This window comes from Candoia aspera, chromosome 2 (genome assembly GCF_035149785.1).
Source record: "Candoia aspera isolate rCanAsp1 chromosome 2, rCanAsp1.hap2, whole genome shotgun sequence".
NCBI lineage: Eukaryota > Metazoa > Chordata > Lepidosauria > Squamata > Boidae > Candoia > Candoia aspera.
This window is the reverse complement of record NC_086154.1, coordinates 247,336,384-247,360,399: the sequence shown is the minus strand read 5'-3', so window position 1 is coordinate 247,360,399 and position 24,016 is coordinate 247,336,384. Positions and strand designations below refer to the sequence as shown.

Below are 24,016 nucleotides of genomic sequence, written 5' to 3'. Positions count from 1 at the left end.
CCATAACATATGCACCAAAATTCCTTCAAATTTATTACACTCCCACCATAGAAACATTCTTTGAGGAGTCTAATAGATCTTAAAGATAATTTTTTGCTGAACTAATTGAGTTATTAACTCATAAGAAACATATATAACATTACTTGAAGTCTGAAGCCATTGATTGGGCAAAAAGGACACCCTAGTTCTCTCTTCCAGATTTCTTTTATAGTGTCCAATTTTATTTTTGTCATTCCAAGAGAAATATTTTTATTAAATAATAAACTAGTCTCAATAAAATCCTTCTCCAATACACTCAGTGCTTCTGGAATTTCAGATGCTGCAAGGGCATCAGTGCTAAACAGTGCACATAACAACTGTTGTATGTATTGGCATTCAATCTTTTTAGGTAAATTGTATTCCATTTGTAAAATCTCAAAACCTTGAAAATATTATTACTTAATAGTTGTTTAAGGATAATGATCCTACTACAAATCCATATTTTCCAAGAAAAATGTGTTATCAGCCATTTTTAGGTAATTGCTCCAAAGTGTCAGTTTCTGTGAGAGGAAAAAAAATCACATTTGAGTTTCTTGTCCAATGAGGCTGCAATATTTCTGACTGTCTTCACTGCTAGAAAATTGACCTAATTGCTACTGTAATTACCACCAAAAACTTGCCAGGATTGCAAGGTTCTAAACAGTAACTATCAAATTGAGTTCACAATAGAAAATAGTCAATATTGTTTGACCTCGGGTGCGAGCAGGATGGGGGTAGTGCATCCATCCTGGCTCTTCTTGACCTCTCAGTGGCCTTCAGTGCCATTGACTGTGCTATCCTTCTGGATCAGCTGAGGGGGTTGAGGGTGGGCAGCGCTGTATTGTGCTGGTTCTCCTCCTTCCTCCAAGGCCAGTTCTAGTCCATGTTGATCGGGAATGAGAGGTCCCACCCTTGACCCCAAATCTGTGGGGTTCTGCAGGGTTCGGTGCTCTCTCTGCTCCTGTTTAACATCTACATGAGGCCGCTGGGTGAGATCATCCATCCTTGTGAGGCAAGGTATCATCAGGATGAAGGATGACGGAACAAAACAGTTACCCAGATGATACGATTTCATATGGTCTAGCCTTGATTTATCAGTTGAAAATTATATTAACGAAACTGATTAAAGTTATATCAATAACCTGAGCATTTTCTTTACATGGTTTTTAAAAATACAATACATAATGTGTATGTGTGATTTACTTGTGTTTAGCTGTTTAGTTGTTTTTTTAATTCTTTTTTATCACATTTTTTCCTTTCTTTTTTGTTCTCCCTCCTTAGATAGTTTAGCATGGGGGGTCTTATTTCCTTTAGTATGATTTTTTTCTTGAGGTACAGTATATTATCTTTTATATGGTAGTTGTGTAGATTCTTCCTACTCTTGCTTTTTGCACAGTATGGTCTTCAGTATGGATGGGTTTGTATTCAGGAGTTGAGTTACAGTTACTTTGCTAAACAGATCCACATCATATTTTGTTATTGGGTATATTTATTAGTTTCCATTACTGAGTAAAATATCTTTTGAGAGATTCATACAAGTGGGTAGGAGAATTATCAGTCAGTGACTGGATAGAAGTAGAACAATATTGGAGGTAATGTATTGCCATGGATCAGGACAAAAATTAATTAAATAAATGAAATGAAATGAAATGAAATGAAATGAAATGAAATAACATCAAACTAAGTTAAATTGAGCTTCTGGTTTCTGCTTCTCATCCTCTGCAGTGAATGAGGAGAAGATATATAAAATCTTTGTTTCTTATTAGTGACAAACTAGGTTTGTTGTTATGCCCAAATTCAGCAAAAAGTACCTTACTGAAACTATAGTTTAAGAAGTCAGAATATTAAGTATAGTATGTGTTTGCAGAGGTCTGATGCAGCTGGATCCATAGAAGAAAGAGATGACATTATTTAATTGAATTTGTTTCCCAAATGAAGCAGGATTATCTCATCTGCTCTGTAGGATCATGTCAGCCCAACAAGGTAGACCAGACTAAGAAACCAGTGCCATTCTGGAAGTTGCCATCGCCCCCACCACCCACTGCCAGTCCTGCATCTAGGATGTGGATGGAGCTGGGATAGCCAGGACTACTTTTATTATAACACATACAGTAACAGAATCTTGCAAGTCTGAATGTGCTTCCCCCTCCCTCATTTTATCTTCATGTGAACCAGTGAGGGGCCTGTCTGAGATGTTTTCTTACATTGTTTTCTTGGCCTGAGCCCAAGCCCCTTGTATTTGTTGCCTTGTTAATGGCTCTTGCTCCTGTCCTTCAAGGCCATTCCCCATGTCCTGTGTATCACCTTCTCCATCAGTCTCAGACCCCCCCCTCCTGTGTTCCCAGTGAAATCGGAGACTGGGCCATGGGAATGAAGTGCAGATGTGCTGCTCTTCTCTGCTGGTAACTCCCCAGAATCAGTCAAGTCCTGTAATGCAGCTGTACCCTGAAAGGTGATGCCCCCCCCGTTGGTGATGCCCCCCCTTTTTTTCCCTGCTGTGCAGCCTGTTCTTCAGCTTCCCATTCTGGAATTTGCCATCACCCCCCACCGCCAGTCCTGCATCTAGGATGTGGATGGAGCTAGGATAGCCAGGACTACTTTTGAATCTTGCAAGTCTGAAGGTGCTTCCCCCTCCCTCACTTTATCTTCTTGTAAACTAGGGAAGAGCTTGTCTGATATATTTTCTCATGTTATTTTCTTGGCGCAGGCTCAAGCCAAAGGCCTTGCCTTGGTAGCGGCCTTTCCTCCTGTTCTTCAAGGCCATTCCTTATGCCCTCTACAGATCATTTGAAGAGGATGTTGGGGCAAAGTAGTTACATCATGGACATCAGATATGATGTAACATTGTTTTACTGTTACAAGATAGATCTCTTAATATATATTTTACTGCCCATCTATAAAATATAAAATATATAAAATATGTTATTTTCATCATTGCTATTGCTATAACAAGGTGGATCTTCTGTTGTTTTCCAGCACCTATAGTAATCCATGGCTGTTGAGTTGTTCAGTTTTGATTAGACCATTTGGGTGGATTCCTAACCCTTTTTTTAAACCTCCCCCCACCAATCTTTTATTCATTTGCAATTCTTGGAACTTTGACAAGCTTGTTCATACCTACATTGTTTGCTCTTTGGCTACATAAGCAACTGCCATCATTTCTGAACATCAGGAATGAGTGAAAGGCTAAGGTAGAGTGTCTTACTGAAATTAATGAGGCTTATGGTAACACTCAGAATTGTGTAGAGTGCCTTCTATCACAGGATGCATCACTTCTTACAATATATTATTTAAATGTTTTCTTTGGGAGCCTCAAATATTCTTCTCTGATGTTCCTAATTTTTTTGGAATTAAACCACTGGGCACATCTCAACTTGTAACTGAATTTGTGTTCATATATAGGCAATTTTTGGGGTGGGTTTGAGATATTTATAGTATATTCTACAATTTAGGACTTTTAGAGTTACTAAAATGGAATGGGGTCACATTGATTCTTCATAAATATTTGGCTGTTTTAAAGAGATGTTATGCCAAGACTAGTCCCTTGAGGTTGTTATCTTAATTTTGTTTTGGTTAAGCAGTTTTGTTTAAGACTCTGGAATCCCTTGGGTTGAGCAGCTAATAATCTTTTTCCAGAAAGTACTTCCAGCAATTTGGATTTGGAACTCCAAAGGGTGAACCTTCACATTTTTTTAAATGCAGTGCAGGTAGCAAATGCAGGTGCTACTTGATAATTGCACCATGATCCAGCCCATAACCTTGCCCACAAACTGTTCAGCTTCAATTGGTCAAAGATACTGTGCTCTGTCTAATCTCCTTCTGAATCTGCCATATCTTTGGTCCCATTTCCTTCTGTTTGCTCCTTAACTTTTATCCTTTCTCCAGGCATCCACATCCTGAGTTGTTCCTGGCATTAAAACATGTGGACCTTTCTAGTGCTAATCAGCCATTTGCAGATCATTACATCCCATAGTCACTGTTCTGAAGATGGACAAATTGGTGAACTAAACTGTTACCTTTACCTTTAAACTGTACCACTTTAAATTGGAAGTGTTATGGCTCACATATTTATTTGGTTTTCCAGTTTACTATGTTTTTCCAAGCATTGGTCTAGAGTATAATACAAACAACTCCATGAAACCTTGATACAATACACTGTTCTTTTTTGTTATCTCTTTATCAATTAACAGGCCTTAGATTAAGCTCAGCTCACACTGCAGGACACAGTATGACAGGAATGCAGATAGTTCTAAAAGGTTCACAATCTCTTTCTTGCCAGTATTGAAAGGAAGAACCAATTAGAAATAGTTTAAGCAACTTCAGTCCCTTATTATTTCAGCTTCCCACATCCCGTCTTACACTACTCCAGTAGTTTTCCTGACCCTTAGGATTGACTTGGGGGTATAGTGAGCCAGGGGTGGTAAAATGGACATGGGAAGATACTTTTGGGCTAGTATCTTTGTTCTTTGTCTTCCCAAGACTCACAGTTTTGAGTCCTGTTTAGATACTTAGCTGAACACAAGAAATAGCATTCTGAATTTGAAATTATATGCATTTATTTTGAGGGGGAATTCTTGGGTTGAAGTTCTAGTAGATCATTTGATCCTTCCTTTAACAGAGATTAATCTGTCTTCAAAAAAGCAGCATAGCTCTAAAGGAATTGCGAAAACAAGGTAGAACAAGGTAGAAATTGTATGATTAAATTGATGCAGAATTTAGACAGAACAATTGATATAGGACTTTCAGTGGAAGAAAAATACTAAATTTACAGGGAATATCGTAGCATGCTTTATCAATTGTATGTTACCCCAGTATTGATTGCTAAAATTGATAGTTAATTTTCTAAAAATTTCTGGAATATCCAACAATCATTATTCCATATTGGGTGGCAATGTTGTAATGTCTAACAATTTTGGAAAATTATTTATAATAGAATGAAACAGATTATAAAAGTTGAATTACTTTTCCAATCTCCCACATTTCTATTAAATATCACTAAATCATATATTCTTGCAAAGTGCACTAAATTATTTTTATATATGTTAACAGCTACAAGGATAGTCCATACTTCTAACTGGAGAACATGTGCAGTTCCTTTGGTAGAAAAAAACAAATCGATAGTGGGAGTATGCATCAATGTCTAAAATAACTTTTTATTAGAAGTTATTATCTAACAGAATTTAATTTAATTTAATATGGAAAGCATTTTTGGAGTTTTGGGGTTCTCTTAACATAAGGGTAGATTTCTTACTGATTAGATAGAAATTAGTGTAATTTTCACTTTTATGATTCATACTATGCACATTACTCTTGTTGATACTTACATATTCATTTGAATTTAACAATTTAACAGTTCTAAAGTTCTAAGATGACGGATATTTATGTACAAATAAATATTATACTGAAAATGTTTACTCAGTGTATTCAATTTTTTGATTATTGTAAATCTCTTGTCTATTAAAAAGAAAGAATAAAGATTAGCCTATTAACAAATCTCCATTTCTCAGGCAGCTGAATTCTATGGGAAAAGAACTTAAAGTCTCAAGTAATATAATGGCTAATGAAGAATCATAGTTTGTTTAAAAGCCAGTATGCAATCATGTTCTCTTTTCAAAAGTATATGATGTTTATATCTCATCTGTTATATATGGTCAGTATCTTTTAATCATGTTGCAAATCATACATGTAATTACTGTATATGTATATATTTTCACTTCCAGGTTTTAAAATCTCAAGTTCTTTCTGGTAGCAGAAAGCTAGAGATTCAGTCCTCCTAACTAAATTGATTTTAATTTTCCAGTTTAGGAATTATCATGTATGATACCTTTTCTTACTAGCCCAGATACAACAGGCACTTCCATGGTTATCGCTACTATTTACAAACATCGTCCAAAATAAAAACTTTATTTGTTATTGCAGGAGAATGTAAAAATAAGAAACCTTGAGAGGTAATTTAGAGAAGTAAAGGTATCATACATGATAATTCCTAAAATTCCAGTTTAGGAATTATCATGTATGATACCTTTTCTTACTAGCCCAGATACAACAGGCACTTCCAAGGTTATCGCTACTATTTACAAACATCGTCCAAAATAAAAACTTTATTTGTTATTGCAGGAGAATGTAAAAATAAGAAACCTTGAGAGGTAATTTAGAGAAGTAACTTAATATCCAAGCCAAGCCCAGCCCAGCTGAAATCTGTGGAACTTGCTTCTTAGGCATGGAAAAGGATTTGTCCTTCTGTGATTCTTCTGTTCTCCATTTCTAGAGTTATTCTGGTTTTTATTTTGCTGGAACAATAAATGTTATATACATACTTAAATATTTTTTGAACAATATTATTTTTGCTAGGATCCTGTGAAGAAGATTCCCGATTCACATGAAATTACGCTGCACCATGGCACAAAAACAGTAAGCATCTTGATATCTCACTTTCTTAGTTCTCTCCAATACAATTAAAATAGTTGAAAAAGGTTTAGGGTAGAATATGTTGAACCCGAGGAAAAACCATGTCCTGTGAAGAAAGTAGAAGGAACTGAATCCAGATTTGATCCTACTTAGAGTAGAAATTAATAAGAATCCAGTTAACTGGCTAATTTAAGAGAAAAGGACTAAATCCTAGACTTCATATATGTGCATTTCAGTTGAACAGTTCAGAGTACTAAGAACCACTTTTCTATGAAAAAAGCACTTAATAATGCAAATAGTTCCTTAAAGAGGTCATGGTGTCTTCAGTTAGATGCTAGATACTATAGCTGTGGATTTCTGCTCTCAAGATGTCACTGAATTAGATTTAATATAAGAAACTTTTTAAATCTGATTATATGATTTCATGTAATAAAGCTGCTCTTCAGCAAAAACTCTGTGTGAGGGTTCATACATCTCTGATGTTGGGAGCTGTCCTATCATACAGTAATCCCATGAGGCATGAGGAATGTATGAATTACCTACATTCGGATTTTATGTGAACCACATCTAGACAAGTTTTATTTGGAAAAAAAAATCCACATCTCCTTAAACTAAAAGGTTTGAACCTTGAAGATCTTGGCCTTCCTCTACTCAGAATGATGGAATCTCCTGCTATGTTGAAGAAGATATATTTAATTTATTTATTTAAAAATGACCTGACTCATTTGCATTGATTTTAACTTGTTTTTTTTTTACACAATATCTGAGAATTGATAATATTGTGACTTTGATGTAATTGGCTATCCTTCATCCTTTCCTTTTCATGGCTGCTTTTCTCTTCCATTGTTTATTGCTCTTACAGATGTAAGAACTTGTATAAGATATATACTTGTTTTGGAAAAAAGGAAAAATATCTAAGTGTTGGCATAATCCCAGGCTCACCATGATGTCCATTCACATCCACCTATCCTAATTTATACTTAAGGCAATGAGATTATCAAACATTACAGCCTGAATTCAATGGTAGATGTGGCAAGACGAATGGGAAAGTAAGAGATTGTGAACTAAGGTAATCAAATTGGAGGAGAAAGGACAAAAAAAGAAAGATTTAAAAAACAGGATGGATCAGAGCATTAGAGAGATTTTAAACCCACAGGGAAAGACTTTATGATCAGGAGGGCAATAAGTAACATTGTTGGTCTGCCCTGAGATTAGCTTCTAAAGTAGTTCTTTCTGTGACACTTCAGGATAGCATATGTAGACCATGGATAGTCAAACAAGGAGATGGCTAAATATTAAACTAATAAAACAGCATTTATTTGTTGGTGGCGAGGAGTTTTATACCTTTGTAATGATTTTGAGCTGTGGATTAATTTTACTAAATATATTTACAAAGCACCTTCTTTCTGTGAAGTAATATTGCATCCAGTCTTGTTTAGACAAGACCAGCCCTTCATAATGTTCTTTATAGCTAAGCCATGTTTAATATGCCCCCCGTCTGTGCCCCCACCCCCCTCCCACATTTCTATGACCCAATGGCAAGCTATTAAGAAATTGCTGCTCCCCTTGGCCTCCTCTCCAGTTTTAGTGTAAGGCCAGGTCACAAAGACTCCCACCTGTATCTCTTCAAACTAATGGATTTAAGCTGCTACTATTTGTATTCCTGTACAGCTGAGAAGTATCAGAAAGGATTTCCCACATTGAAGATCCTTTCCAGAAACTTAATTTCGCAGTTGTCTTGCCCCATGAAACTGTAGAGATAAATTTTCTCCTGAGAGTTTTGACATGAGGTAAGCAGTAGACAGTGTTACACAACTGGCCAAGATGTTTAGAGTTTTTCTATACCCACAATTCACAGCTGCTTTAGCTGTATCTATAGTTACTGCCTGATGTGGTTGTGTCTTCCATGGTGCAAAGTGTAGCGCAATGTGTTTATTTGTCTGATTTCCAAAGATACTGCGTGACTACCAATGAATCACCAGGATGGAATTAGTCTTCGAAAGACTCTTCAGAGCAATTAAGCCTTTTATTTATCTTTAGAAAATGAAAATAATGCAGGCTTGAGTCAGAAATAAACTGAAAATCGGGAATAAAATCCATTCTGTCTTGGTATCAAGACAAGGGAATCAGAATCCACCAAATTTTTAATTTTCCCAAGCAGCCAACCTAGATCTGTGTCATTTTGTCTAGCATGAGAAATTTGTAAGTGCTAATTCTGCAGAGGCTCAGGAATGTAATGACTGGGAAATAATTTATTAGAAGGTACTTTCCATTAGTTTTGTACTTCGCGAAGGGACAGGGGTATGTTTTATTTGAATATTTCATTTTTATGTCCTTTTAATCTTTAGGTATGGCTGCTTTTCTCTTCCATTGTTTATTGCTCTTACGGATATAAGAACTTGTACAAGTTATGCACTTGTATAAGGATGTTTGCAATACGGGGAATTTCCACCCTTTTTCCTGAGAGTCTGGGGAATCCTCAGGAGAAATCTGGGAAATAGACCAGAGGCTGCACTAAAATGAAGAGAGAGAAAATCAAGTGGTGAAAGATGGCATAAGTAAAAGTGTTTTTGCAGTTTCCACCCTCAGGAAAGGTGAAGGAGAACAGTTACTTAAAGCAATAGGGAACAAAAACTATTCTTGCATTCATATAGCATGAGATAGGTCAATTGTAAGTATTAACAAACCATGCAGATAGGGGGGTGTTGAATGGATTATGCTGATGAGTAAATTGCTGATTTTATACACACACACATGTATATTCTTGATTTTTGTTTGTTTGTATATGAGTGTGTGTGTGTGTGTGTGTATACACACACACAGTTTATATGGCAAATTAAGTGGGTTACTGAAGTTAATGTTCATAGTTCATGTGTACATCTTGCTTTATAGGTCTCTGCTTTAGGATTGGATCCATCAGGTGCTCGTTTGATAACTGGAGGCTATGACTATGATGTTAAATTTTGGGATTTTGCTGGAATGGACGCATCTCTTCAGGCTTTTAGATCTCTGCAACCATGTGAATGGTATGTCATGATGCTTTTCCCCAAATTTATTAATAACTTACTAGAATAATAGGTGGGCCCACACCTTTGAGAGAAGAACACTTAGAAATATGTAGCCATGTTTGGGAGAGTGACAATAAAATGGCCACTCAACTTATGCTGTTGCTTTCTCACATATTTAAATTTGTAAATTGTAAAACTCAAAGTTTCTTACCTATTTGCTTACCAAGAAACTTTTAGAAATGAGAAGTGCTCAAAAACTGTCATTGAAATCTTAATGGAGTTGTTAAGATTACAAATAGTTTTAAGATAGAAATATAGAATACTTAAAAAGTGATATTCTCCAAATGGGTTGCAGTGATAGTTCAACATACCTAGGAGACACTACATTGCAAAGTCTAACGTAAGAAACTGATTTTTAGTTGCTTATGACCTAGATTCAGATGAATCACATGGATAGCACCATTTTGTGAATTGTGGAACGTAGCAGGAAAGAGAAGGATAATGATACCCATACAGGTAGTTCTCATTTAGTGACCACAATTGGGACTGACAACTTGGTCATTAAGTGAAGCGGTTGATAAGTGAAACCGCAACTGTGCTTATCTTTCAGCTTTCCTTTGCTTTACAGACCTGCAAAGGTCATAAATGCGAGGATTGGTCATAAAGTTACTTTTTCATCACCATTGTAACTGCAAATGGTCGCTAAACAAAGCAGTCAATAATCAAGTATTACCTGTATTTTAAAAAATGGATCAGAAATTGCTGTACATCTACTAAAAATGGATGTCAATTATTACTAGGCTTGGAAATATTTCATATACCCCCAAAATGATGCGGCGTAAGGTATTCTGCCATTCATTATTTTGTAAATCTGGACTTGGCCATTTTGTATTTGACTTCAGTTCTCTAATTTTTCAGTCACCAGATAAAGTCTTTGCAGTATAGCAGCACTGGAGATGTCATTCTTGTTGTTGCGGGTAATTCTCAAGCTAAGGTCCTTGATAGAGATGGCTTTCCTGTGATGGAGTGTGTGAAAGGAGACCAGTATATTGTAGACATGGCAAACACTAAGGTGAGTAGAAAAATATATAGCTTGAATAATGTTATTTTGGGGATTTTTTTTCTCATCTTCTTGTGAAATATTGTAGCATTCATTGCAAAATACAAATCATATTTTTCTGAAATATGTATTTTTTAAATAAAGCAAACAGGTAATGTTTTGACTAAGGCAGAGGTTTACTGCACTGATTCTCAAACAGTGGTCCATACAGGTCCACCAGGTAGTCCATCACAGCCTTGCCATGTTCATGAAACTCCATACAAAGTTACAATGGCACATTGTGTCTTGGTGATTTAAAGCTTTGGGTATCCTCTGTGAACCTAGAGACAGAAAATACTAATAGAGAAGCACCTGTGAAAGAAACAATAATGGGCAACTTTCATACTTACATGGATTGAGAAAATGCATATTTTGGACTTGATAAAGAGACCAAATTCCTAGATGCTCTAATGATTGTGTCTTGAAACAGCTAGTCTGGAAGCCAACAACACTGTTAACATTGGCCTTACTAAGTATTAACCACAGTCTTGTCCAAGGCCTAGAATTGGTTGAACTAATTGGGAGCAGTGATTATAATGCTAAAAACGTCAATGTGCATGTAAGTGGTGCTTGCCAATAAAGCCTATCACACTCACATTTGACTGCAGAACAGCAGACTTGCAAAAAATTAGAGGATTTTTGAAGATAAAGTTGAAAGAGAAAAGTTAAAGGATCCATTATCTTAACAATGTTTGGACCTGGAGTCAGGTCCAAAGTATCCCTCAGATCAGGAGAGTTCCAAGCTGTTCAAAAGGACGAGCAAGATCAGATACTATTAAAAGCAAGAGGACTTCTTTCAGATCATGCAACTCTTGCCCATATGTGGAGAACAAAAAGGAACATAAACTTTGGCAAAAAATATGCAAGCAGTTGATAAAAGATACCCAAGAAAGAAAGAAAATCTTGACTTTAAACTGCCCCGGGGCAAAGGCCAAATTGTGAGGCCATTTGGGCCACTGGATGATGGGTCTAGCACAGAAGGAATAGTAAAGAGCACCATGTATAGCCAAAGGGAAAGATAGGAATGAGTAAGGTGTTTATCTGTTAATTCTATAGAGAGATTTTGAAAGTATAACTTAGAGGAAGATGGAAAGAGAAAGTCTTCAATTCAGATTTGCTTATTAGATACACATCTTTTATGAAATTATTAAAAAGGACTAGTTAAAATAGTGCATTTACACTGCCTTTTCACTAGTAGTTTTTGTTGCTACAGAGTGTAAGTGATTTATATAGATTCTGAATTTTAAAAAGTAAGATGTAACTAGAGGTGGAACAGGTAACTGTTTAGATATCAATGCTTGAGTACATAGACTGCTGCAAGATTATCTTCCTTGTTCTAGAGTTTACAATGAAGTTTATAAGGGCATTTGATAATACTTATGTTTGCTTGTTGCAGTATTTGGAAAGGAAGAGAGCAAAGAAATCGTTCTGTTAAACATAACTTATTGTGTATTATATCTACACCTTCTGTTCCTCATCCTAGGGACACACAGCAATGCTTAATGCAGGCTGTTGGCATCCAAAAATAAAAGAGGAGTTTTTAACATGTTCCAATGATGGGTAAGTAATTTTTCAAGTATTTACAGAATAGACTTTCTATTTTGAATTCCTGCTGCTCGTTTGCTTTGCAGAATTTAAGATGTTTGCCAAGGACTAAATGAATCTAGTGTCTAATCTGTTTTATCATGCTTGTACTCTGAAGCTAATTTATGAAAGATTCTTAGGTTACATCTCTCAATTTTGGAAGCTCAGTTCGTATTTAACACCAAATGTAAAGGCTAGTCATGGTTTAGAGCTACTACTTACTTCAGTTTTCTTTAGCTCAGCTTCTTTTTCCATGATGTAGCTCCTAGAAACAGACTAACCTCCAGTAATTATTATTTATCAATAGAAATAATTGCTCTAAAATATGTAACCTTTTAGGGTTAAGGATCTTACTTGGCTTTCAAATAACATGCCGGGCTGCATTCCCACGGGTGCATAATAATACAACAATGATTTAATTTCATTTTTAATTTAATCAAAATTAAAGCAAATAAAATAATCCATATGATTATCCTCCAGGTATTTAATAATTATTTCCTCTGTCACATTAACAGTGCCTTAAAATAAAGTCTTCCTTGAGTTGATTTTAACTCTTAGTGACTTCTTGGACACATCCATAGAGTTTTCTGGTCAAAAATATGGAAATGGCTTGCCATTGCCTTCCTTCAGAATATTGTTTCAATTTTACCATCTGGTCTGCAGCCCTAGCATTTCTAGTTAGACTCTAACCCAGATCTGACCCTGCTTGAAATCAGCCATGTCAGCTAGGTGCTTCTCCCTGCTCTGGGTATTAGCAACATCTACTTGGTGGAAACTTTTAGAGAGCATGTGGAAGCCAGAGCCAAGGCTTCAGGGGGAAGCGCATGTAGTCCTGAGGTCTCAGATAATATACCCTTGCTCTGACTGTGATTTCTGCTTCTGTTTTAGATTGTAGATTTGAAACTTAGGTATTATGCCAAAATAATATTTAAGGTATCCTTTTAATTATGGTTTGCCATACCGCCTCAAGTGACTCCTCCATGTAACATCAGCAGAGCACACAGTTCCAAGGGTACAAAGGAAAACCTGTAGTAAGTTGTCCAGTTTGTTGAGATGTAGAAGGAAATCCTTCAGACAGAAGTGTTCCATCACTGAGTGCATTTTCTTAGGTCTGAATGACCAATTATCTAAAACTTCCTTGATAGGAACTTAAAGAGATTGATGTTTTTATAATTAAAACAATAACAAAAGAAAATATGTGTCTGGAGGATTTGTTGTTGTTTCTAAACCCAATAAGATATTATGAATGTTCTGTTCTCAGCGGAAAAAGACAAGAAAATATTTAATATTTCAAAACCCATTAAGTTTCGATCTAATCATTTCAATCATTTAGGATTATAAGTATTTAAGAATGTTACCATTACATCTATTTAGAACTCAGAATTTTTTCTTGGAAGATAGCTTTTGATAGTGAAAAATAATTAATTACAAATGTCCAACCTCTCTTGTTTTTTCTAAATAAATGTGTTTTACAGTTATACCAAATATGGGTTCAATGAACATTTCATGCTGAACCTTCTGTCCTGCTTAATTGTCTAAAACTCATGTAAACGATGATATAAATGGATGTATAATTATATTCCCCAAAATTGCCTTACGTAATAAAAAAAATATTTGAAGCTATTTACTGCTGGCAGTAAGACTTGTATGTTCACATGCCAGGAGTTAGGACTTAAGGTGCAGCATCGCAGTACCAGACGTTTTATAGATTAGCAAGAGTCATTTGTCAGAATGACAGAATTACTTTTCATGCTAATTGAAGTGAAAACTTTCTCCGAAATTAGCTGTACTTTAACAAGGGTTTGTCCAAGCATTCTTTCACTCTTTCTGTGTGTGAAGTTCTTGGAAGGTGGGAGTTTTTGTTGTTTTCCAAGTTGCAAATGTTTGGATGTTTGGCCAAATAAATATAAGGATGGGTAATCCAAGCCAAGACAACCACATGGATATGGGAACAGATCTTCCTGGAGAAAATCTATCTAAGTGGTCACTAAGAGTCAGTACCATCTTGATGGCACATAATCAATCAATCAGTCCAAGCCAGTTGCACAGAATCAGTCTGGTAAAAAAGTTGGCATAGGATATAATTTCATGTCCTAAACTATGTATAATTTGGAGCTGCATGGAAACCTGAGATTTTTCTTCAAGCCATATACACTGTGTGGCCTGTTGATCTTTATTCAAGCTCAGTTAGAGTATTTTAGTTAGACCAATCTTTACTGATTGATGGATATGTTTAGATTTTTTTAATGCAGATGTTCCTTCTGAGGCATAGTATCTCTTGGACTCTTAAACAAATAGAAATTATTTCAGAAATGATTAACTGAGGCCAAAACATAGCTTTTACTTAAAACACAGCTATGTTACTGAGAAAAATAAGTTACGTTATGTAAAACGTCCAGCATACATAAATCACAAATAAACTAAAAGGCTTTTCTTTTTAAAGCAAGGTAATGATTCTTTCTGAAAGCAAAATGAAAACAGAATGAGAGTTCTCTAAAAGAGACTTGAAACACTATTGTGAATTAAATTTATATAGCCTTTACCAATCCTATTTACTTTTCCTTGACTTGGGGAGATAGATCTTAAAGAATATGGTATATTTATAACTTTATAACTTTTCTTTCAAAAACTTCTTAGGATATTGCACATCCAGTTTTATAAGTCATTGTCCTGTTCAGAATAGCTGCAATCCCAGAAACAACTTTTGTAATTCTTGATTCTGCATTTACATTGCTCTAATTTCCGCATGAAAATTAACTCCCTTATTTTGGCTTGTACATATATTCAGTTGCTTTGTGCTGGGAAATCACGTTTCTTTAGTTATTGTTGGGTAAAAGATAATCATTTTCTTCTATTACAGTAGTGAGCATGTGAATGATTTAAATCGATCTATAATCCTTCATTTGATCAGAACTTCATCAGATTTTTATCACCTACACCCTCATGACAACTGATTAGCTTAGGGCTTCCCATACTTTTTCCAGAAAGACAGTGAATGTTGGTGTTCAATGAAGACGTGGCAGAGTTTTATTTATTGATTTTTTTTTATCTGAATCTCTTTATGTGGATGAAGCTGTATTGATCATAGTGCTTCACGATTACAAATAATTCTAAAGAGTTCATAGACTTTCTGTCAATACTGTAATATTTCATAACAAAATACCTTACATTGGTTAGAGGAAAAGGAATTAACAATTTCTCAGCAACCTTTCTAACAAGTTAAGTAAAACTAAGTATGATTTCATAAGAATATTTCAGTTGCTTATGTAAGAAATTGGAAAGGTCTCTTTTAGACATTTGGTAATTAAGGAGCTCTTAAATGGAATCTGTGGCACAGTCATTGGCTTAAATGTGATTTTTCTGAGATTTGTAAACCTTCTTCAAATTCACAAGAAGAAAAAGTATATATCTTCCAGAAGGGAATTACGCAGTTCAGCAATGTGCTTGCCTATCCTAAACCTTCGATCAATCTGGCATTTTGAAATTGGGGAAGCGGGAGTTCTGTATGTCCACCTCCCTTTTAGAAAATCAAGCAACCTCTCAAGCTTTTCTAGAAACTGATATATTTGGTTATGACGCTTCAACCTTCCATGAGATGAATTTTTATTTAATCATTTTATGTCTTAGTTATGAATAAAAGCAATTTCACATTCATGCTATCCGAACAGTGATTGCCATTAATCACAGGTGGGCAGCATTGCATCTAGAACTTATAAAATGGTCTTGCAATATCTGTATCCATCTCATTTCTTCAACCATTGGCAATCATTGGAATTTGTCTTCACAGAACTAAGGATTTGTATTTCACTATCCACCCTAGTGATGGTGATAAGACCTTTTCTGTTTCCTTTTAACTGAAAACATAAATATATAAAATTGAATGTTTGATTTATATGTTTCCATTTGTTGCCTCAATCGTTCCTGGTTATTGTTTACATCATCCATTTTCTTTTTGGCTGCCTGTTAGTTTCTTGCTATTGAATTGTTTAGAACAAACGCTCTTACATATGCTGGCTACTGGGTGGTGGTGCTCATACACTGTGTAATATTAACAGCCTTTATTTTTTTAGAGAGAGAGAGAGAACTGGTCTCACAAAGATTTCTGGTTTCCATCACCCTCAAGAATAGGAACTCCAGGGTTGTTCCCAAAGTCTCTGTTTTTCTTGGCGGTTTGTTTTCTGAGTGGCTAATGGAAACAAATTCACAGTGTTCTTCAGGTGATACATTTAATGCCTGAACAAATGATGCATTATTATTACTGTAGCCCATAATCTTTGAGATGTGGTTTTCATTCCGAAGAACAATCAGTTTATCTTATCTTTTAAAAATGTAACTATAGTTTAAATGTTTTTCTAAAAAGCAGTGAAAAACAAATGAGGAGATGTTGATTAGATGAGTACATATTAAATTGCCATTTATTATGCTAAAGGCAAATTTGGGGATGACAGGTGTGAGTACTTGCCACACATTCATACAAAGCAAACACGATTGCTTTTGTTGCTGTTGTTGTTGTTGTTGTTGTTTTACACTGAGGAGCAGTTGTGGATATTTTATGATATCCATGTATTTACAAATAAATACATCCAGAAGAATGGATAAAATAGAAGAATGTTCTTATAAGTGACCCAGTGTGGTTATATTTAAAACATACCATAATCAATAGTTGTACCAGTTCTGTAAGTATTGCTACTGTGGTTGTGAGCGTAGATTGTTCTGTATGTGTAATAATCTGAATAGGAATGTCTTTATTTCAGTGCCACTGGAGAAAGATGTCCCCAAACCCATAGGGTACTTTGTCTCCTCTTTTGCTCTTTGCTTGTTGGAAGGGATTGAGTGGTTCCATCACTGGAACTGCCTCCATTAGCCAAATGGATTATCCACTGTGGAGTACAAATCTACTTCAGAAGGGGGAGGAGAGGAGAGGACTTCAGCCTACTTAGGATGGGATACTGTCCTCCTGTATTGATGCTGCACTCTGAGCCTGATAGTGGTACTCTATTCTATTAGCCTCAGTAATATTGATAAGCAGATGCTTAGACTGTAAAATCATGAAGGTCCATGTTCTCTAAAGTTTTTTCCTCTCTTTAACTGTTTTAAACATATTGTGTGTATCAGCAGTTTTAAATTATTTCATATATATGTGTTAGAGATGAGGAATCTGTGCAATTCCCAAGTAGCCTGTCTCTTGTCATTCATAGGATCCGGCATCCTAGCTTTGGAAATAGAACGGTATTATATCGCCTCATTTTTTTATATAGTAATTTTATTACTAAAAAAAAGAATAAAAAGAAAAATAGAAAGTACAGGAAAGAAAAAAAAATAGAAAAATAGAAAAGAAAGAAAAAAATAAGAATATAGTAAAGAAAAAGAAAAGTATATGAAGAAATGACTTCTCCCTTCATCAGAAGTATGAACAATTTTAGTAACTTATTGCCTTCTTTTAAAATAGTATTGTATCCCTTCAGGTTCTTATGTGAGCCAAAGCTGGAACATCTAAAATGCTATTCAGGTGGTCTCCGCATTTGCCACAAATCAGCATGTGGCAGCTAAGATGTCATTGGCATTATACCCTGAATGCTATATTTCCATAAATCCTATCAGCCAGTTCCATACCTTGTTAGGTTCTACTGTTTTATAGTACCTAAAGCTTGTAGGCCATTCAATTTGGCAGCACCTGAATTGTAATAAAAATGAGTAGCATTCCTACCTGAAATGTGCCAGTAATGTGGTTTAGGAAGAAATATTTATTAATTTGACTTGTTTCTTGTGTTTTTCTATGGCTGGGTTCCAAAGTGACTTACAACAGTAGCAATAGTGAAGCCTTCTGATTCCAAATCATTTCAACAGTTGAAATGCTTGAAGCTTTTTGATACTGGAAGTAGGACAAAAATGTTGCCGTGATGAAACGTGGGAAGTGAAAAACTTTCTATCTGTGAAAGGCTATGCTAGTACTGGTGTGGTCCCTGTTTAACTGGATAAAGTTCCATTTCTTTATTACTGCTGTGTAAATGTGTAAATTCTGCCCAGTAATGAGTTAAAATGCTCAGGGAAGCCCTCAGTGCCTGTTCCTTCAGGCTGTCTGGACAGCTTCCATCCTAGCAGGTTGCAATAAGTACTGTAATTGCTAAACATTGGAGAATTGGTAAACCAGCTTTTTCTCCCCTTCACTTTGTCCCCATCCCAGCCCTTATTCCTTGGCTCAAAGTCTTTCTTACCATAAGTCCCACCAATTGCCCTGTCAAAGGGCATGGGTTTCCCCAGTAATAAAACCCCAATGCCCACTTTTTCTGAGAAGGAAATTTCATGTTTTACATGCTTTCTAATTTTATAGCTATCATTTAAGATGTTTTAAAATGTCATTGACTTAATCCTGAGTCCCATCTGTGGCACACGTATCATTGGTTGATTTAGCCTTTGAATCTGAGGACTGAGGACAAGGATGAGTGATAATGTCTATAAATTGCTCCTAGTGCTGTATAACTAAAGGGTAATGCTTTTGATAATAAGCATACAAGCTGGTTAAGAGGAATAGTCATTTTTGTTTGTTTTGAATATGGAAGAGACAGAAACCCAATGTTTTGACCTGAACAGCTATTAATAAAACTTTCTATACTTGTGGCCAGCAGGGGGTGACTTTATGTCAGAAGTGATCGTTCAGGAGTTTAGCTCCTGTACTCCCTTTGGTTCTTGCCTCTGTATTAGTTAAGCTGAGTGACTGAGGCAGTTCATCAGTTAAAAATCAGTCAGGGATTGGTGCTACGCACGTGGAACAAATGAATGGGGTAGGGGTAGGGGGTAGGGGAACCAGACTTCAATATCTGTCTATCTGCAGGCTTATATTGTTGCCCAAACAATTATTTGTAATACATAAGACTGATACATAACTGTATTTTGAAAGAATTTAAGATGACATCTGTAACTTTACCACTAAGTAGTTTTAGTATTTATAAGTGGTTTTAGTATTTAACCACTAAGTGGTTAAACTTTCTAAGGAGATGGAGCACTAGCTCCTTGGCATTAGCTATATGTCCAGCCTGTAATACTTTTTACACATTTCTAAACTGTGCCAATTGAGAAGATGGTATTGGTCTTGGCACAAATGACCATTGGGTCCCGTGGCTAAAAGTCTTTTCCCCAAATTAAAATGTATGAATAGAGTGTAGTGCACTGCTATATCATCAGATTTACATATAAAGATGCAGCAAATTTGCAACAGCATAATGAAGTAGAAATGTTGGATATAGAGAGAATGAATATCTTATGAAATAACAGTGTTAGACAACATGAATTGAGTTGTGCTTTAGCTGGCCTTGCAAAAGGAGATTGCAAGCTAATGCTTATAAAGAGAGTTTGAGGGACCTGTGAATGTTTAGGATTGAAAAGAGACAGCTGGAGGTGATATTATCTTCAAGTTCCTAAAGGGGGTCACACAAAAGAAGGCCCATAACCTGTTTTCTGTCACCTGGAATGCAAGACAAGGAATAATGGTCTAAATCCATAGAAAGACAGATTTTAGTTGAATATGAGGAAAAACTTACAAGAACAGTTTCACGTGGAACCACTGATCTAGAGAGGAAGTTGATAGTCCTTTGCTAGAAGTTTTCAAGCCAAGGATGGATAGCCTGGATTCAGGTATTGAGCTAAAAGTTAGATTCAGTGGCCTACAGAGTCTCTTCCAACTCTGAGTCTATAAAATGTTTCCTACAGTCACATGTCACTTTATGCCAGAAATTGTGGCTTAGCAATGATGTGAAGGAGCTTTAAGCTGCTGAATACAACTCATTCACTTCTGCTTTTGTAAAAGTAGATAAGACAGTTGTGATCTCTGAACCCAGGTGTACTAAATGCATTCAAATGATCCAGCTTTAAATCAGGGAGAAGTAAAGTTGGAACAAGCAGGTTGTGTGCATCAGGCTGCTGCACCTTCACACTGTGATTTATTAAGCTACAAATGTTGTTTTAAAATGCCATGTGAACATGGCTAATGGATTGTCACCGAAGTAATAAAAGAACATCTGAAATTTACCATCAGAAGGCTAAAACTGCAAACCAGAGACATTGCAGAAATCATTTTTATGTGATTAAAGTCTTAGGCAATAAATTGTAAAAAATACTAATTTAAACAAAAAGTTTTTGTAGTTTCTGACTGTTGTTTCTACAGAAGACTACCACAGTTAACTTGCATTAATGTGGAAAATGTTTTGAGTGCTTTCTGCTGAGCATTGGTTTTGTGCATATTGCAAATAAACCTGAATTTCAAACATCCAGTGACTTGGCCCAGTTATAGAACAAAGGAAAATAAGGGGAAAAACATATAAATGCTCCCCAAAGCTGAAAAGGTTGGAATTTTCTAAATACTGTATATAAAATTTGTATTTCAGGCTAGATCAGTGTTGTTCCTGCTTCGGTGAACATTCTCTCTTTGAAATGTGGTAATAGGCAGAAAATAATTTATGGGATTCCCAGACTCCGGAGCTTTCATGTGAAACCAAAATGAGAATAAGAATTGAATTGTCAAGGGACTTTGGTCTATCTGGCTTTTTTCTTACCACACATGTGATGGCTTTTCTTGTGAATAAGCAAGATGGAATTGAGTGATATTAAATTCTTGCACAGCAGGTGTTCTATGTCCCTAGCCTCTCCCCCCCACCCGCTTCAGAAATAGAATTGCAGCCAACCTTGAAATGTAGCAGTCCTGAGTTTTGTGATTTGTCATCGGAGTCAGTAGTGCGGTTTATCTTACAGCTGGTTTATTGTAGAAAATTCCTTTACCGGATCTGCCTCTTTCCACTTCTTAGCTGCCCAGGTTAGTACTCAGACAACTTTTCAAAACAAAACATGTTCTGTTCTGCTTCCTAAGGCTGTCGTAATGATACATCTGAAACTAGAGTTTTCTGATTTCACTGACACATGTTTTATATATTCCATTTTTATCTTACTTTTCCCTGAAGAGTTCAAGGCAGCAAGCCCAACTTCCCTCACCTCCCTGTATTCTGTCTTCATGTTAACCTTATGAGGTAAGTTGGGCTGAGAGATGGGAAATGGTCCAGCCTTATCCAGTCCTTTCTAGGTCAGTGGAAATGGAACCCTTGTCTGAAGGATGGAGTTATACTGGTGACATGTTGGGGCTATGCATATTGATGGAAATTTAACCCTCCTACACTTTTTGACAGGGACGCGGTGGCGCTGCGGGTTAAACCGCTGAGCTGTCGATCGGAAGGTCGGCGGTTCGAAACCGCGCGGCGGGGTGAGCTCCCGTTGTTAATCCCAGCTCCTGCTCACCTAGCAGTTCGAAAACATGCAAATGTGAGTAGATCAATAGGTACCGCTTCGGCGGGAAGGTAACGGCGTTCCGAGTCGTCATGCTGGCCACATGACCCGGAAGTGTCTATGACAACGCCGGCTCCAAGGCTTAGAAACGGAGATGAGCACCGCCCCCTAGAGTCGGATTCGACTGGACTTTACGTCAAGGGAAACCTTTACCTTTACCTACACTTTTTGACACATTAAGGAATAATGGCATCATAAGCTGCCTTGTGCCAGTTTTTATCTGTTAGACTGGTAGCATTTTTGCAGGTTCTCAAGCATCACTTACAACTATTTTGTCATAAGCTGTTCTGAGAAGTTGTTTGAAGGGCATCTCTAGACACTTTATAAATAAAATAATACATTTTATTATTTAGAGAGGCTAAAAATCACTGACCAACAGGAAGCTCTGGCGTGGGCTAGTCCATGAAGTCACGAAGAGTTGGAAGCGACTGAACGAATAAACAACAACAAAAAATCACTAGGGACTTTTGGCATGTCAAACATGTAACTTAACATTGACTAAATACTCCTTTACCAAGTTGGCATTCACATTAGTGGAGAAAAATATAGCACTCTATTTTGACACAGTCTTACCTTGGGAGTACAATTTAACTAACATCCCAATCAGTAGACTTGATGGCTTAAGTGAACTTTTCCATCTAAGAACATAAGGATACAGGTAGTCCTTGATTTACGACCGTTCGTTTAAAGGCCTGAAGTTACGACGGCCTTGGAATGGGTACTCTACAGCCTGTAAAGCACTTCCGAGCATTGCAAAACGTCGCATCGCCCCCCCATGGTCACATGATTGCATTTGGGTGCTTGGCAACTGGCTTGCATTTATGGCTGGTTGCAGGATCCCGTGGTCATGTGATTGCGTTTTGCAACTTCTTTGCCATTTTCTGGCAAAAAACACCCATTGGGGAAGCTGGATTTGCTTAACAACTGCTGTAAAAATGGTCATAAAATCAGGTCCAGTCATCTGGTGACTCAACTTACAACTGCAATGACTTGTGATATAAATTCTGGTCCCAATTGTCGTCGTAAATTGGGGACTACCTGTAGTCCTGCTTGATCCGTCCAAGGCCCATCTTAGGCCAGCATTTTGTTTCTTATCGTGGCCAACCAGAAGCTTCTGCTCTGAAGCAGAAGATAGAGAATATACCTTCATTCCACTGCTGTTCCTCTGCAACTGGTATTTGAAGATATCCTGACCCCAACCAGGAGGTACAGTGGTTAAGGAATGTTTATGAACCCTTTAGAACTATCCGTAATCCTACACTACTACAACCTACAGTGTGATTAAAGCTTCATCTAAGTCCTGATGACAGGTAGAAATTTTGGTCAAACAAACAATACACAAGTTTGTACTGTGCCATACCTTTACTGAACACTGACATTACTGTCTTTGTTGGAAAAAAGTCTGTGAACATTTAGTACCAAAGTGCTTTTAATGCGACTCCTTTAGCAGCCATATTTGGTGATGAATCCTGCACATCGTTGTAGGGAAATTTTGGCCCATTCTTTACAGAACTGCTTTAGTTGATTGCTATTTGGGGGCTATCCGTGAACTGCTATCTTCTGGTTATACTATAGCATTTCGATTTGAATAAGGTCAGAGCTTAACTTGGCCAATCCCCAAAATGTGACTTGCTTCAGCTATTCCGTTGTGGATTCTGTTGTCTGCCATTGTCATGCTGTGTGATCCGCATCTGTTTAAGTGTCACCTCATGATGCTGATATTCTCCTGTAAAATCTGCTAGTACAGCTAGAATCCATTATTCCATCAATGCCCGACAGTTGTCTAAGTCCTGAGGCTGCAAAGCAGCTCCAGACCTGTGCTATAACGTAGGGGTGAGGTTCTTTTGTTGGAATACAGCAAAATCAATCTTTCCAAGCATATTTCTTGTTAATGCTCCAAAGTTCCACGTTAGATAACTTTATGCTCCGAAGTTCCACATTATCTGTCCATAAAAAATAGTTCCAGTAGCCTCTGAATCATCAGGCGGTCTTTGACAAACTTGAGGTAGCTGGTAACGTGCTTTCTGGAGAGCGACATTTTCCTCCTTGACATCATCCCGTGAACACCATACTGGTTCAGTTTTTCTTAAGGTAGATTCAGGAACACTGAAGTCAGACAATGCAAGAATGACCTGCAGATCCTTTGTCATTCTTACTCTTTCATCCAAACCAACAGCAAGTTGCAAAATACAATTTCAAATCAAGTAAACCTAATCCTCCTTTTCTTTTGCATCTTGTGACACCTTATATTTAACTTGTGGCTTTTCCCCTGCCACACAAATTTAGATATATCCTTCTGCAGTCCTAGTTTTTTCAAAGACTGGGAAAAGTTCTCCCAATCTATTTTTTTTCATGTCGTACATGATTTTATATACCTTGATCTTTTATATATCCCCTTAGTCACCCTAACCTTAACCCTAAGCAAAAGAGTCCCAGACAGTCTAGCTTTTTCTTGTTCATCATCGGTTGCCTTCTTTAACACTTTTTCCAGCTCTGTTACATACAGTCCTTTATTAAATGTGGGAACCAAAATTGTGCATAGTATTTCTATAGCAAATGGGCTATAGGT

General features: G+C 36.6%; 1 protein-coding gene across 1 annotated transcript in view; it reads left to right on the top strand.

The window, feature by feature from the left end:
* The window catches only part of WDR70 (WD repeat domain 70), a 120,058-nt gene that overhangs the window by 19,848 nt on the left and 76,194 nt on the right, over nt 1-24,016 (top strand). Inside the window, exons 6-9 of the mRNA XM_063295736.1 lie at nt 6,370-6,429; nt 9,319-9,452; nt 10,353-10,506; nt 12,017-12,093. Coding sequence (XP_063151806.1) covers nt 6,370-6,429; nt 9,319-9,452; nt 10,353-10,506; nt 12,017-12,093 — 425 coding nt within the window. The remainder of the gene's footprint in view (nt 1-6,369; nt 6,430-9,318; nt 9,453-10,352; nt 10,507-12,016; nt 12,094-24,016) is intronic.